This window comes from Scyliorhinus canicula, chromosome 11, assembly GCF_902713615.1.
Source record: "Scyliorhinus canicula chromosome 11, sScyCan1.1, whole genome shotgun sequence".
NCBI classification, from domain to species: domain Eukaryota; kingdom Metazoa; phylum Chordata; class Chondrichthyes; order Carcharhiniformes; family Scyliorhinidae; genus Scyliorhinus; species Scyliorhinus canicula.
Window position 1 is genome coordinate 17202676 of NC_052156.1, and position 15447 is coordinate 17218122.

General features: G+C 47.1%; 1 protein-coding gene across 1 annotated transcript in view; it reads left to right on the forward strand.

Annotated features, from left to right (window-relative positions):
* The window catches only part of gnat1 (guanine nucleotide binding protein (G protein), alpha transducing activity polypeptide 1), a 71350-nt gene extending 60021 nt beyond the window's left edge, over positions 1-11329 (forward strand). Inside the window, exons 8-9 of the mRNA XM_038812347.1 lie at positions 7032-7243; positions 10851-11329. Coding sequence (XP_038668275.1) covers positions 7032-7222 — 191 coding nt within the window. The 3' untranslated portion in view covers positions 7223-7243; positions 10851-11329. The remainder of the gene's footprint in view (positions 1-7031; positions 7244-10850) is intronic.
* Positions 11330-15447: the final 4118 nt, after the last annotated feature.

Consider the following 15447-nt stretch of genomic DNA (forward strand, 5'->3'; position numbering starts at 1 on the left):
AATTGTACTGGCCCAGCACTTAAATATACAGTGAGTTTCTCTAACCTGCGATTCTCGACTGGCATTGTTGCAGCACCTTTCCACAAAACAGCCAAACATTTGTACGCAGCCAAAAAAAATCTTAACCGTTGCGTGTTTGTGTCTACTGAAAACTATTCCCTTAGGTGTTAAGTATCAGTTGTGGCTCAGTCGGGCACAAAACTGAGGTGGACTCAACTTGTGCAATCTTTTTGGGAGCACTGCACTGTTGGAAGGGCTGTTTTGAGTATTTCACTGTTTCCGGGGCCACAAAAAGGCACTATATAAATGCAAGTTTGTCCTTTTCCCCAGTGTAATGTTTCAGCACACCTTTGTGTCAATGTTTCCTGTTAGGAAGTCACATACGTTTATATACTAGAAGGTATTTATGTAACCACGCTGTGACTACACTTTGCCATTAGTGATGTCGCTGTAACATCTCAGTTCCCTTCTCCCAGCACCCAGGCCCTGTCCTGTGGAGGAGGGGCTTCAATGATCCAACCAGGTTCCTGTAAGCTTTGCTGTTTGACCCATACACAAATCACATTATATGGAGATAAGAACGGCACGTTTGACTTGAAAAGGGGGACAGACTTACACCTGCAGACACCAAACCCATTTATAGTGTTACACAAAACTCTATTTCCTACAATAATAATAATTACCTTCCCATTGAAAAATGGCATGACTCCAGATGTTTTTTGGGGCAGTTACTACATTTCTCTCCCTCGCTCCCCCTCCTCCACCACACTCAAACACATTTCCACTCCAAACCCTCGCTGGAAGAAATAAATAACACTGCAATCCTGGAGATACAACCTATTTACAGTAGAGAGACAAGACATTTGGCCAACAGCTCCAGGTCAGTGTTGATTCTCTACACAAAGCCTTCTCTCAACCCTTCCTCATCTAACCCCATCAACAGATCCTTTTATTCCTGTCTCTGTCATGTGTCCACCTAACCTCCCCTTCAATGCACCTTATGCTATTTGCCTGTTGCAGCATGTTCCACAAGCTCATCGCTCCACTGATGTTGGAGATTCTCCTGAATTCCCCATTGAGTTTATAGAGACCATCTTACATCTCCGCCCCTCAATTTTGGTCTCACCAGCAAGTGGAAGGATCTTCTCCACACGCTTCTCCTGTCAAATCCTTTCTCAATCTTGAAGCCTTCCAACCATCCCGTCCCTCAGACCTTCCTTTCCTGTCTGTGGGGAGTCTGCACGTTACCCCGTGTCTGCGTGAGTTTCCTCCGGGTGCTCCGGTTTCCTCCCACAGTCCAAAGGCGTGCAGGTTAGGTGGATTGGCTATGATAAAATTGCCCTTAGTGTCCAAAAAGGTTAGGTGGGGTTTCTGGGATGGCTTAAGGAGCGTGTTCTTTCCAAGGGCTGGTGCAGACTCAATGGGCCAAATAGCTTCCTTCTGCACTGTAAATTATATGATTCTGTAACTCCTATGAAAAAAGAATATTCTTCTTTTGCACCTTCTCCGGTGTCTCTTGCATCGTTAATACAATTAGTGAGGCCAGAAGCGTTCACACTACTCCAAGTGTGCTCTAACCAAATTTAGTTCGGGAGTCATTGCAACGGTCGCAACATGTGACTGACTCCCAATCAGCTGCTACTTTCATCCCAACAGCCGGAACAAAGTACTTACCCCACCCATCCTCGTTCCAGTCTTGCCAAGATCAGAGCAAACAAGATAGCAGCAGGTCAATGAAGATCTGTTTGAGACTGCACAGCAGCAGTGAGTTCTCACTGGAAGTCGCAAGCTTTTCAGAATTAAAATAGTTACAAAGAAACCTGGTTGTATCTCTTGGTTGTTTGACTGATTCTCTCTCCCTTTCTGCTCATCTTAAGTACATTTTGTTTTTACATTAAACGCCATTGGGTTCATTGCCCAGGTCAGTTGCAGTGCTGCAATTGATCTGAATTCACGTGAACTCGCACACAGCAGGCACACACATGTATACCTGCATCCACACAAACGATGAACATTAAAAGCCCATATTTGCCGACAGGATTGTTCACTGCATTAACACACATGCCTCCTCCTGTCACGCTCCTTGAACTATCTTGTTGAAAGGGCCAAGCTGTTTGATGTAACTGAAACCTGCACAGGGGTGTAGGAAGGGGAGTAAGCCTTTCAGCCCCTCTAACCTGTTGCTGTATTCACTAAGAGGCTGATCTGCATCTTAACTCCATCCACCTTCCATTTCCTTCAGTATTGAGGCTGATCAATGGAAATACTCAGCAGGTCAGCCAGCGCCTGAGGGAGAGAAATGAAATTAGATTTTCAGGTCGATGGCCTTTCATCTGAACAGAGGGATTATTATTATTAATGATCACAATTTTTAAATTTCCAACTGGCATGGTTTGAAGGTTTGGACATATGAATTAGCAGCAGTAGCCCCTCGAGCCTGATCCACACTTAATTAAGACCATGGTGGCTCTAATGAGGCCTCAACTCCGCCTTCTGACTATCCCCGATAACTGGGACTCCCTTGTTAGTCAAGAACCTAACTAACTCTACCTTAAAAGTATTCAATGACCCTGCCACCGCCGCTCTCTGAACAGCTTGAGGGAAGACAGCTCCCCATTTCCAACACCCTTTTTGTGTGAAGTAGCACATTCTCTCCCATCACCCACATTCCCACTGAGATGTGCGAGGTTATCGCACAGGCCTTGTCCCATGGAAAATAATCGGCTGGATTTTTTGGCCGTGCCCACTGCAAGATTGCCACAGACGGGATGGGGAGCCACGTAAAGATCTGTTGACCTTGAGCGGGAATTTTTGGTCACGGCTGAAAACCCCGCCCAGTACCTGCGCACAGCCATGCAAAAACGCTTAAAGGGATGACCTACTAAAAGAAACTGGCTGTGCAGAACTATTACATTTTCAAAATAAATTTAGAATACCCAATTATTTTTTTCCAATGAAGGGGCAATTTAGCGTGGCCAATCCACCTACCCTGCACATCTTTGGGTTGTGGGGGGGAAACCCACACAGACACGGGGAGAATGTGCAAACTCCACACGGACAGTGACCCGGGGCCGGGATCGACTGGAGTACTCAGCGCTGTAAGGCAGCAGTGTTAACCACTGCACCACCATGCTGCCCTCAGAACTATTACATTTTAAAATAAATATTGGACATCACTCTGAAATGTTACACCCCCTAGTTCTGGATGTCCAGCACCCCCCCCCCCCCCCCAACCTCTATCTAACCCCCCCCCCATCTCGATCTAACCCTATTAACACGTTTAATCATCTTAACCACTTAATGAAGAATCCTGCTTTGCACACAATGACGTAGGTTCATAACATATGTCAACAGCAAGTCATTAGCCACAGGCTCATAACTATGCGCATATTCACAGTAGGAGGCGTGGAGCTGACCCCAACCCAACTGTGTCCATCCCCAGCCTGACCCTGGCTCTTGGTCAGGTGTCTTCTGACATCACTGCGTGGGCGGTACTGTATTCAGGCCCACATTAACCCTTTATCTACCAGACCCTAAGACTACAAACGCACTGCCTTAATCTTCTATAAGAGAATGAGAATGCAAGCATTTTCTATGCAACCTGTCCTCATTATTTGATCCTTTAGTCCTGGTTTCATTCTGGTTAATCTGCTCTGCAGTCTCTTCAAGGCTAGTTCATCCTCCCTTTTGCACATCAACCCCCTCAAGATAAAGGGCAGCATTCCAACAACGTTTTAATTATCCTTCGTCCCCTATGACATTAACACACTGTGACCATTAGAATTATTGATTGTGGAATGATATGTTTGATATTTGTGTGTGACAGATACATTAATTAAATGTCACTTATTACATTAAAACTGAGCACAGGAATACTACAATCTCACACACATTTCCTTTTGTAAATGTTCTTCCTGTCTGAACATGTATCTTTCTGCCACTCTCCACTTCTCGCTCTCTTCCTCTGTCGTTTTCTCTCTCTCTCCCTTCTTCATGATTTATCAGCCATTTCTCGACATGCCTCCTTGCCGTATATCACTCCGTCTTTGGATGTTATTTTTTGCCACTTCAATCACCAGCATTGTTGAGTTCTGGGATCAAGGGAGAGGGGAAGAGAAACATTTTGTACATTGAAGATAATGATTAGAACTTTCCCTCAAGCACAGTCCAAAAACAGACACAATTCTGCCTCTTCCCCAATCATCCAGCTGACGTGTCCAAATATTGGTTTGGATGATACGAGATACAGAGAGGCACATCCTGCTCCTGAAAATAATCCTGGATAATTTGCTGTACGCAAACTACTGGTTACCTAAGTCACCCTGAACTATGAACCAAAACGTTTCTTAAGCAAGAATCCTTTACCAGCCACGACAAATTTTAATTTATTTGGTTTTCTTCTCCTTCCTCAAGCATTCCGCCCATCTCCTGGAGATGTTTATTTACTGGGGCATAGTGATTACATTTATATAGCGCCTTTCACAACCTCAGGATGCCTCAAAGCACTTCACAGCCCAAGTGGTGCAGCATATCAGTGTAGCAATACATTGTTGCAATATAGGAAATGCCAGAACCAATTTGTGTGCAGCAAACTCCCACAAACAGCAACACGATAATGATAAAGTTAGCACTGCTGCCGCTCTGCACCAGGGACCCGGGTTCAATTCCGACCTCAAGCGACTGGCTGCGTGGAGTTTGTACGTCCTGCCCGTGTCTTCGCAGGTTTCCTCCGGGTGCTCCGGTTTCTTCCCACTGTCCAAAGATGTTCAGTTTTGATTAATTTGCCATGTGAAGTTGCCGCTTAGTGTCCAGGGTTGTGCAGGTGAGATTGCATGGGTAGGGTGGGGAGGGCAGGGGAGTTGACCTGGGTAGAGTGCTCTTTCAGAGAGTCGGTGCAGACTCAACGAGCTGAATGGCCTCCTTATGCACTGTAAGGATTCTATGATAAGATCATTGTTTTTTTTTGTTTCAGTTAGGGGGTAAACATTGAGCAGGAAACCAGGGAGAACTCCCCTGTCCTCCGTCAAGATTATGCGATGCGATCTTTTAGAGCAAGCATTGAGAAGAATCAGGAAGGATTCTTCCCACGCTTCTGGCAAAATAGACGAGTAAGCATTGGCATTGAATGTCCCATGGTTTTTAACCATGGAGAGCATTACAACAAAGTCCAGTACGACAGGTCACATCCATTCTCCAGCATCGGTGGCAGAAGGTCACAAGCTGAAACCTTGGTTGATTTCCCTCTGCTTAACTCAATTACCTGGATCAATTACAGCATCCAATTCTACCACCAAAATTAAGGCCAGCTGACTCAGCACAAATCGAGGACCAGAATTGGCATTTTTGGCATATTCTTCCTGAATAATTTTGAAGTGTCAGAACAGCATCCTTTCTAACCAGCACAATTTACTTTTTTTTTAAAAATTCATTCACGGGCTGTGGGCATCGTTGGGAAGGCCAACATTCATCATCCATCCCAAATTGCCCAAGAGAAGGGAGAATGGAGAACCTTCATGAATACAAAAGAGTGGCTTGCTTGGCCATTTCTGAGTCCAGCATCTTTGCTGTGGGTCTGGAGTCACATGTATGCCAGACACCAGATTTCCTTCCCTAAAGGGCATTTGTAAACCAGATGTATTGTTTTTAAAAATAAATTTAGAGTACCCAATTATCTTTTTCCAATTAAGGGGCAATTTAGTGCGGCCAATCCACCTGCCCTGCACATCTTTGGGTTGTGGGGGGTGAGACCTACACAAACGCGGGAAGAATGTGCAAACTCCACATGGACAGTGAGCCGGGGTCAAACCTGGGACCTTGGCGCCGTGAGGCAGCAGTGCTAACCACTGTGCCACTGTGCCACCCCCACCCAGGTGTATTGTTAATGATAATCCGATCATTACTGATACTAGCTTTTCATTCCATATTTATTTAATTGAATTAAAATTCCCCAGTTGCCATGTTGGAATTTGAACTCATGCCTCTGGATCCAGGCCTCAATATTACAGGACTAGCTACCTAACTACAATACCACAAGTACCACATGTTAAATGAAGATTGCCTGATTTCCCTACCTGAACAAAGCATCGGAACAAAATAAAGATGGATCAGGGAAAGAACACAGCAACAGGGTTACACCATTTAGAACCTTGAGTTCATTCCTCCAGTCAATGAGGTGATGGCTGATTGGTGACCCAATTCTGTTTACCACCCTTTGAGCCATATATCTTAATACCTTCGGTTAAGATAAGGCGGTGATTGTAGTTTTAAAATCAACAACTGATCCAGTATCAATTGTTGTTTCTGGAAGACAATTCCAAACTTCTAAACATTTTGTATTTGAACTGTTTCCTAAATTCACCCCTAAGGTGGCAATGGGAGTGATTGCCCCTCCCCCCTGTTAATCAATTGGAGGGGCGGGTTAATAAACATTACGTTTGTTTGCAACAGACCAGCTCCTGTCTCAAGTTATCACCGTCTGGCTCTGCTCCTAGTCCTGGAGCCCAGAAATATTTTACCTCCATCAATACTGTCTATCGTTCAACGTCTTGACTACTCCAACAAATAACCCCTTAACCTGCTGAATTCCTGGGAATACAATCCTAATCTGTGTCAGCTCTTGTCATGATTGAACCTTTGGATTCCAGGTAATGTTCCGGCAGAGATATATTGCACTTCCTCAGAGACCAATAGAGACAGACATTGGATTAAGATACGGAGAAATCAGATTGGAGCCAGGCAGGATGGTGATAGGAAGGAGTGAAACAGGATCAGGGTGGGTCAAAGTCATAAATTTGGATTTGATGTTTATTCTACCGCTCATAGAAGTCAATTGAAACCTTTGCTAATAAACATGCCCATGTCATAAAACACACAAGTGGAAGAGATGTTTTAAATATTGCGTGGGGTACATTTAAAACATTTCTGGACATTCAGCTCACAAGCCAAGCTGGTGAATATTAGACAGGGAAGGTGATGCACCCACTATAATGTTGAAAGCTCAATTACATTGTATCCGTACCCATCCTTTCCAGGAAACAACTCAATGGAAGATGCCGGAGGGTACATTAAAATCCAATTCCTGGAATTAAATATGAAAAAAGACGTGAAGGAGATTTACTCGCACATGACCTGTGCTACAGACACAGAGAACGTCAAGTTTGTGTTTGATGCAGTGACAGACATCATCATCAAGGAGAACTTGAAAGACTGCGGTCTCTTCTAATCCTATTCCAGCCCTCCCAAGGTATGGTCCATATTGCAATTGAAGCAAACACTGGTCAAAGCAATGAGGGAGACTGGAATAGCGCAGATCAAAAACTTCCAGAGCAAAAGCACAGCTTGAAATCGTTTCATCAAATTAGATCCCATCATTCCGTTACCTCCAATGTTTCACTTTCAATATTTTACTCAAGAGGTTTCCAGGTCTTTTTGGGCCAAGCCACAGAAAATGCGTAGTCATAGCTCCCCTGGCCAAAGAGCACTGAGAAATCTGTAAAACAGCACTACCTACAAAGCCCAAATCGTCCTCCTCACCCTCGACTCTTCTCTTTTTCTCACCCTGACTTTGTTGGTATAGCACATACAGCCCCTCTCCCTCCATTAGTTGCTCCGATTGATGCCTTAGGGAGTCGCCAGATTGAGTAATTACATCAGGAATTAGCTGATCAGGATTTAGGCACAAGATAGGGGCAAATTGGGAAGCAGAGACAAGTCAGGAATAGCCTCACTTCCACACCTCACCAGAGTAGGCCCATTGCCCCATCGGTGCCCACAGTTCACTATTGTGGCAAATCCCCAGCTCACTACTTCTCCACAGCCTCTGATGTAGCCAATCCAACCTCGTGCCTTCCCCCCCCCCCCCCCCCCCCACCCCCCACTTCCTTGCGCACCCTTTTCACATTACGTCACAGGTTTATTTTTAATGTGGGTATCGCTGGCACTGCTTGCATTTATTGCCCATCTTTAAATGCCCTTGAGCATCTTCATGGCCCCCTGTAATCTGCGTGGTGCCTATTATACTTTCTTGTCCTGGTTTGATCTAACCGTGGCTTGCTGGGCCATTTCAGAAGGTAATTAAAAGTCAACCACATTGCTGTACGTCTGGAAGCCAGACCAAGGACATTAGTGGACCAGTTGTTTTTTTTAAATGACAATCCTGTAATTTCATGGTCACATTCCAAACAGCAGAATTTTAATGTCAACTTTATTTAATCAACTGTATTTAATTTACCCAGCTGCCCCGGTGGAACTTGAATGGTTCTCATTAGATCTTTAATCGAAGCCGTTGGGTTATTACCCAGCATTCTCTCTCACTAATATCCCACCAGTTAGTTTTATTCATTCATGGGATGTGGGTGTTCCTGGCTGGTCCGGAATTTATTGCCCATCCCTAATTGTCCTTGAGAAGGTGGTGGTGAGCCGCCTTCTGGAACCGCTGCAGCCCATGTGATGTAGGTACACCCCAGCGCTCTTAGGAAGTTCCATGATTTTGAACCAGTGACAGTGAAGGAATGTCGATATCGTTCCAGATGTGCGATGACTCTCCTTAGCCCCATGTCAGTGTCCGGCGTTATCTCCATCTAACAGCTCAGGCTAATTTCCTTGCTCAGCCATAGGACCAATTTAGATGGTCAATGTCTTCTAGGAACACCAGAATATGATTGATGCTCTTTTCTCCTCCTTGCTGCATTTCCTGAACCAAAGCCCAAGCAATTTGCCTTCGTCCTCACAAGAGTAGTTGAGCTCTATAACACACTCGTAGCCATCGTGTCTCCCCAATCTACATTCAGACATCTCTTCAATTTTCCTCCAGGTTTAGCAGCCTACGTAGAACAATACTCTCTCCCAGCCTCAAGTCTGATACAGAAGGATTCTGTCCTCTAACTTTAGGATATACACACCTTCAATCCTAGGGCCTGCTTCTCTCCAGCCTATTTCTCCAAGGTATTCATCAAGGGCCAATTGCCTCCATCCAGCAAGTTGCTCTTCTCCCACAGTAATGCACTCCAGCCCCAAGCTCTCTCCGGAGATATCCACTAAGAATAGGCGAATGAGTTTACTGTTTAAATCTGCTCAGTCTGATGGAATTTTCTCTTTGTTTTTAGCCCAGATTGCGTCTTGGTTTCATGCTCTCATTATTTTTATTATATTTTGTGTCTGCCTTTAAAAACTCAATTGGCAATAAAAAAGGATATTTGGTAACGGATTGATGGCAGACGAGACACACAAAGAGCCAGGTTCCAGGAAAAGTACATCAGTTACTCCAACCCATATTCTCAGGCCACAAGATGGAAGAGTAAAAGTTATCCTCAACATTGGAATTTTCAATGGGACCATTGTACCTCAGCAATGCACCCTCACTGCCCTGGCAGGCAGCTCTGAGGGGATGTTGACCCAATACAATATAAGCTGTCCTATTATAGATGCTGAATCTCGAGAGGTTCAGGGTCTTTTGATTCGTTTCACAGAACCAGCGATACACGAGACAATGACTTCATCTGAATGGCACTTTTTACTACCAGAAAACCCCAGATGCACTTCCTCAGTCAGCTCCTCGGTGGAAGTCATTGTTCGCCTGCCCACCAGGAGGGGTCTTCTGCAATGGCACACCAAAATGTCCAAGGTCATAAACACTGTGGAGCAGGAAACTGAAATGAATGGTGACTCACCATTCTGCATTGCTGCTGATCAGAATCTGCAACAGTCTTTTTCAATGCATCTTCTCCATTCTAGAAACTTGTTGTCCCCAGACTCAACATTGACATCTCTAATATTCTCCTGGTGGGCTTTACACTATTAATAGGATTGAAGTCGGTCGGTAAAGCAGAAACTAAGACAGAGATTTTCTTTACCGAGAGAGTTTATTGACTTGTTCAGTCTCACAGCTCTCCTCTCACACAACCCAGTGTCCCAGCTATCCCCAGTGTAAATGTACTGAAAGGCCCGTTACCAATTTCTCTTCAACTGAACAATGTACTTCCTTAATATAATTCACAAGACATTAACACCCAAACCAACTGCATCATCCATTTCCCGTTTAAAACAATTATCCTTTAGTTCAAATCCCTCCATGACCCTCACCCATTCCTATCTCTATATTCCCCTTCAGCTCTATAATTCTCCAAAATCTCTGCACTCCACCAATTCTTGTCTCTGATGGACCCATTTTCATCACTCATGCCTCTTGGCTGAGACCCCAAGCTTTAGAATTCGCTCCCTAACCCGTCCAGCTCTTTTTCCTCCTTTGAAATGCTCCGTAAAACCAAGCTTTTGATCACTGTCCGACTATCTCATGTACCGTGATGTTAAATCTTGCTTGATTACACCCCTTCGAAATGCCTTGGGATGTAAATTCTATGTCAAAGGCACTATACAAATGCAAGTTGTTGCAGTCTGTAATAGTTCAGTATGACAAGTGATCTATTCACCCCTTGAGTCATGGGCAGCACGGTAGCACAGTGGTTAGCACAGTTGCTTCACAGCTCCAGGGTCCCAGGTTCAATTCCCGGCTTGGGTCACTGTCTGTGCGGAGTCTGCAGTTCTCCCCGTGTCTGCGTGGGTTTCCTTCGGGTGCTCCGGTTTCCTCCCACAGTCCAAAGATGTGCAGGTTAGGTGGATTGGCCATGCTAAATTGTCCCTTAGTGTCCAAAAAGGTTAGTTGAGGTTACGAGGATAGAGTGGAGGTGTGGGCTTGTGTGGGGTGCTCTTTCCAAGGGCCGGTGCCGACTCGATGGGCCGAATGGCCTCCTTCTGCACTGGAAATTCTTTAATTCTGAGTCATCGAGACAGTTTCTCATCGAGGCAGTGAATATAATATAATCTTATATTTTCTTTTCTGTCTTTTATCTCAGGAGCTCTTTATAACTGCAATAAAACTGCCCAAGAATTTCATCCCACAATGACCGAATCCAGAGAGGTCCTGATTCTCTGTCTGCCGAAGACATTTCCAATTGGTTTGCTGCCATTAGCTATGATTAAGATGCAGACGGAAGCTGTTCCATGAAAAGGACAATTTGACGCTCCTGCAATGATTAGATCAAACCAGTTGATTATTCTCCTGAAGGCAAAGTTGTACTTTTAAGCAAAATTGCATTCCTACACTAACACTGATACAATGCAAGCCCATCAACTAAACATCCATGGTAATTGTCCGTGTCTCCAATGAACTCCTCAATTGCTTGCATTTGGGTATAAATTTACACAGTAGCACTCTTTTCCTGTGATTTAACACTAGCAAACTAGGGATTTGTAGTGGGAGCTTTTCTATGAAATAAACAACTCAATTTAGTTGATGTTTATAGAGAGCCATTAAATCCATATGAATGCATTACAATGGGTATAACTCAATTCATTCTGTAGCAATCAGTAAAAACTTGCAAGAGCACTCGTATAGAAGGCAGCATTCAACGAATACAGTGAATTGTGAATAGAGGGAGTATACCATCTCTAAATGATGTATTGCAGTGAGTCAGCCCACTTGTAGAGGGAGAACGTACTGGGCAGCCTGGTTATCAATGGTGTGCAGGGGAAGCTGCACAGTCTACAGAACATAAGCAGCTCATTCAGTGATGCGGTGAGCTCAGAGACTAGTGTACATATATCGAGGTCCTTTCAGAAAATTCCCATCAAAGTCCATGCAGTAGTGAACTACAAGACCTGTAGAGGGTGCTCTTGCAAGAAATTAAACAGCTCAATCTTGGCCGTGGATGCGTTTGGAGTAAAATGGCTGCCAGATGAGTGTTGAAAAAGATTCTCCCACTTCTCTGTAAACTTAATAAAAGACCAGCACAAAAAACCTCAATACCTGTGGAATACTCATTCAACCTGTCAGTTAACAGTTGCTTTCAGGCAGTTTCCACGGCAGTACAAATAAGAGTCATTTTGAGTACTTGCTTGAAATGGCCAAAAACACTTACATCGCAGTGGAAACATACCTCTTTAGTTTTAACATATCCAATCACACACAAGAATTTTAGCTCCTACTTAATCATTCAATTAAAATGCAAGTCATTCAATCCAGAGACCAGCGTTAATGCCATGTAACAGACTGGGCAAGGTGACTGTTATTGTGGGTTATTTAGGAGAGGTTAGCGGGGTTGTGGGGGGGGGGATGATAATTCCACACAGAATCCTCTTTTTCTATTGACTTGCTGTTCAGAGGAATTCATCCGGAGTCGAGCACACTGTTCTGATTGCTACTTCGAAAGGAAGTGAGCTTCTTCCGGGCATGACTAACACAGGATGCCTAAACCAAGGGTGAAAGAATTATGTTTAAATACACACATGCTATATTTGTTGAGGGGGATGACTAGATATTACCACGACCATTTCAAACATACTGGTTATGACAAAATGATGTGTGCATTTTCATCAGCTCCTGGATGTGTGCAGTACACACTTAGGTAAAATGACTATTCATCCAAGTTCAGCCCAAGACATCTGGGTGGGATTTTCTGTTTCTGAGTAAGTGTCGACGCCAACACAGAAAAATTAGCGCCATACCTGGACCGATTCCGCTACTGTTAAGGGGCTAGCACCGGCGCCATGTGGATTATAATCGCTTCTAATGAGAAACAGTACTGGATTCGCAATTGACACTTGGGTGGCTGACAAGCTGCAGCCAGATATACACACTTCACTCCCCACACACACCATCCTAGCCAACTAGACGGCAGCGGGGAGAGCTGCCCTGAGGTTTACAGATGCCGTGCTGGAGACCCTCTTGGACGCGGTGGAGGAGCGGCAGATGACCTTGTACCCCAGCCCGGGAAGGAGGCTGCCAGCTGCCGCTGTTCACTGGGCCCGGCACAGGTGGCAGAGGCCGTGAGCGCCGTGGGCAATACCATCTGGATGGGCCAACAGTGCCGCAAAAAACTGCACAACCTCCTCAGGGCAGCCAGGGTGATTGGACAGCACTGTGCCCCTGGCAGTAACCCCCCCCCCCCCCCCCCCCCCTCCCCACCCTACCAGGAGGATGGCCGAACCCCCACCCTGCGCTAAATGCCGGTACCCATACTGGCTGCTATGGCTGGGTGCCCTGGCCATTGAGGTCACCAGTTACCCACCCCCTGGGTGGCATGCGTCGAACTATCTAACATTGTCCTTTTCTGCTGCCCCCGCCCCCCCCCTCTCTCCGGCCAGGAGAAGGCCACCCACAACTGCGGGGAGAAGGTAGGAGGGGGACTGCCTGACCTACGGCCGGTCACCATGGCCGAGCTGAGGGCCCTAGATGTGGTCGGTGGCCCCGAGGAACTGGAGGTGGAGCTTGGCCGTGGGCGAGGGAGTGAGACCATTCTTAGTTGCGGATCCCTGTGACGTGTGCCAACCACACACCCCCCCTCCCCCCGGCCTACTAACACCACCACTCTTCCCCCCCCCCCCCCCCCCACCCCCCACCCCCTGTCTAATCATGCGTCTTGCTGGACCTGCTGGTGATGGGGAGGGTCCACCTGGCATCCCCTGCCCTGAGCCAGTGCCACAGCCGGAGCCCCCCCCCCCCCCCCGTGAAAGAATCAGTGACGCTGAGAGCAGCTCAGACACCAGCCCTCCGCCTGAGACTCAGGAGACCCCGGAGCTCGGGTCAGAGGGTGGAGGGTGACAGTGATTTCCCGTCTCAGCTATCTCCAACACCCTCCACCATCCCAGACGCACTCACCTCGATTGGGCATTTTAATGAAGAGGTTCCTGGGACACCCTCTGGTGTGCACCACATAGTTGACCCGGTACAGCAGGTGGACGTAGGAGCACCCGAGGGATCTGACAGTCGGAGGGCAGGCCGACCATAGGGACTAGCTGCCGTCCAGATGGGTTACAGCTTCTGGAACAAACAGTCCCATTGATTGTGGAGATACAGTCGCAGAGCCAGGGACTACATGGCGGGTTGTCAACACTGCATGGGTGGCATCCGCGGTGGAGGAATTGGGGGGCAACGGTTTCGGCTGTGGATCAGCTTATCCAAGGCCTGGGGCATTCTGTGCAGGCGCTGGCTGAGGCCCAGGCCAGGGCTGTCGCCTCACAGGCAGCCATGTGCCAGAGCCACCTGGACATTGCAGCGGTGCTCCTCAGCGTGGCCCAGTCATAGCGGGTCATGGCTGGGAACGTCGGTGCCATTGCTCAGGCGCTGGCCAACGTGGCGCAGACACAGAGGGAGGCGGCCCAGTCCCAGAGAGAGATGGCGCTGTCACTGGCTGATGTGACACTAACCCAGAAGCTGGTGGCACAGTCGCAGCGTGATGTGGCGCAGATCCAGATGGTGATGGTCCACTCCCTGAACTCCATGACCATGGGCATTCAGACCCTGGACGAGATCAGAGCAGGCCTCCAGGACTGGCAGCGCCAGGTGGCAGGGGAGCCTCAAGGGATAGCTCCCATCACACGCCTGTCCCATGGAGTAATCCAGGGGCTATCGGGTACCCCGGGGAGAGGAGGTGATGAGGCCCGTGCCAGTGGCTCCCACAGGGGAGGTGCTGGAACACCGCAGCACCTCAGACCCGGACACCCTCTTCCCCCTGTCCCTGGAGCATCTGGTGGGCAGCTGTTAGAATGGGACGACACCACGCCACCCGGGACACCCAAGCAGCAGATGGGCCCATCCTCGTGAAGGGCTGAGAAAGCCACGTTAGGAAAGTAAAAGGTGCTCAGTTAAGTAGTCATCAGGTGATATGAAACATTGGTTATAATGGCCTCAACATTCAGGAATGATGAAAGGCTGAGTTAATTGAGGGGTACGATAGGTGAGGTTGGGTCTGGTCAGCTCAGAGTACGGCTAAAAATGACTGGTGACCTCTTCGGAATGGGAGCTGGGATGAGTTTCCATTCAATACATGGAGAAGGTAGACAAAGGTGTGGGTCAATGTACCGCTGCTTAGATCAGTTTTTCCTTGTGTTGGTTCTCTCACCATCTGCCATAGGCCCAGTCTGGCAGATTAGATCTTTGGGACACCAGCATGGTCAGTAGTGGCACCACCAAACCACGTTTGGTGATGGACATTGAAGCCTTCCACCCAGACTATATTCTGTACCTTCGCTCCTCTCCATGCTTCTTCCAAGTGATGCTCAACATGGAGGGGAACTTATTTATTAACTGAGAGGGGGCAGGTTGGTAATCAGTGAAAGGTTTTCATGCTTGTGCTTTCCCGACGTCTTCACGGTGTTGAGACAAAGCGGACGACTCTCAGGGTCAATCGCCCCCCTGACTGTGCCACCGCCTCGGGGGGGCCTGTCATGCCAGTGGGACAGGATACCCATGGATGATGGGAGGGGTCTGGGATACTGGCAGGAAAGTAAGAACCTGTGAGTATGACTGTCAGGCTGTTGCTCGACTAGCCTGTGGAACAACTCTCCTAATTTTAACATAAGTCGCAGATACTAGCAGGGTGGACAGTGTCGGCGGGATTGGGCGTGATTTCTCCGTATCCAAGTCCAACACCTAGGCAGATGCCAAGTGGC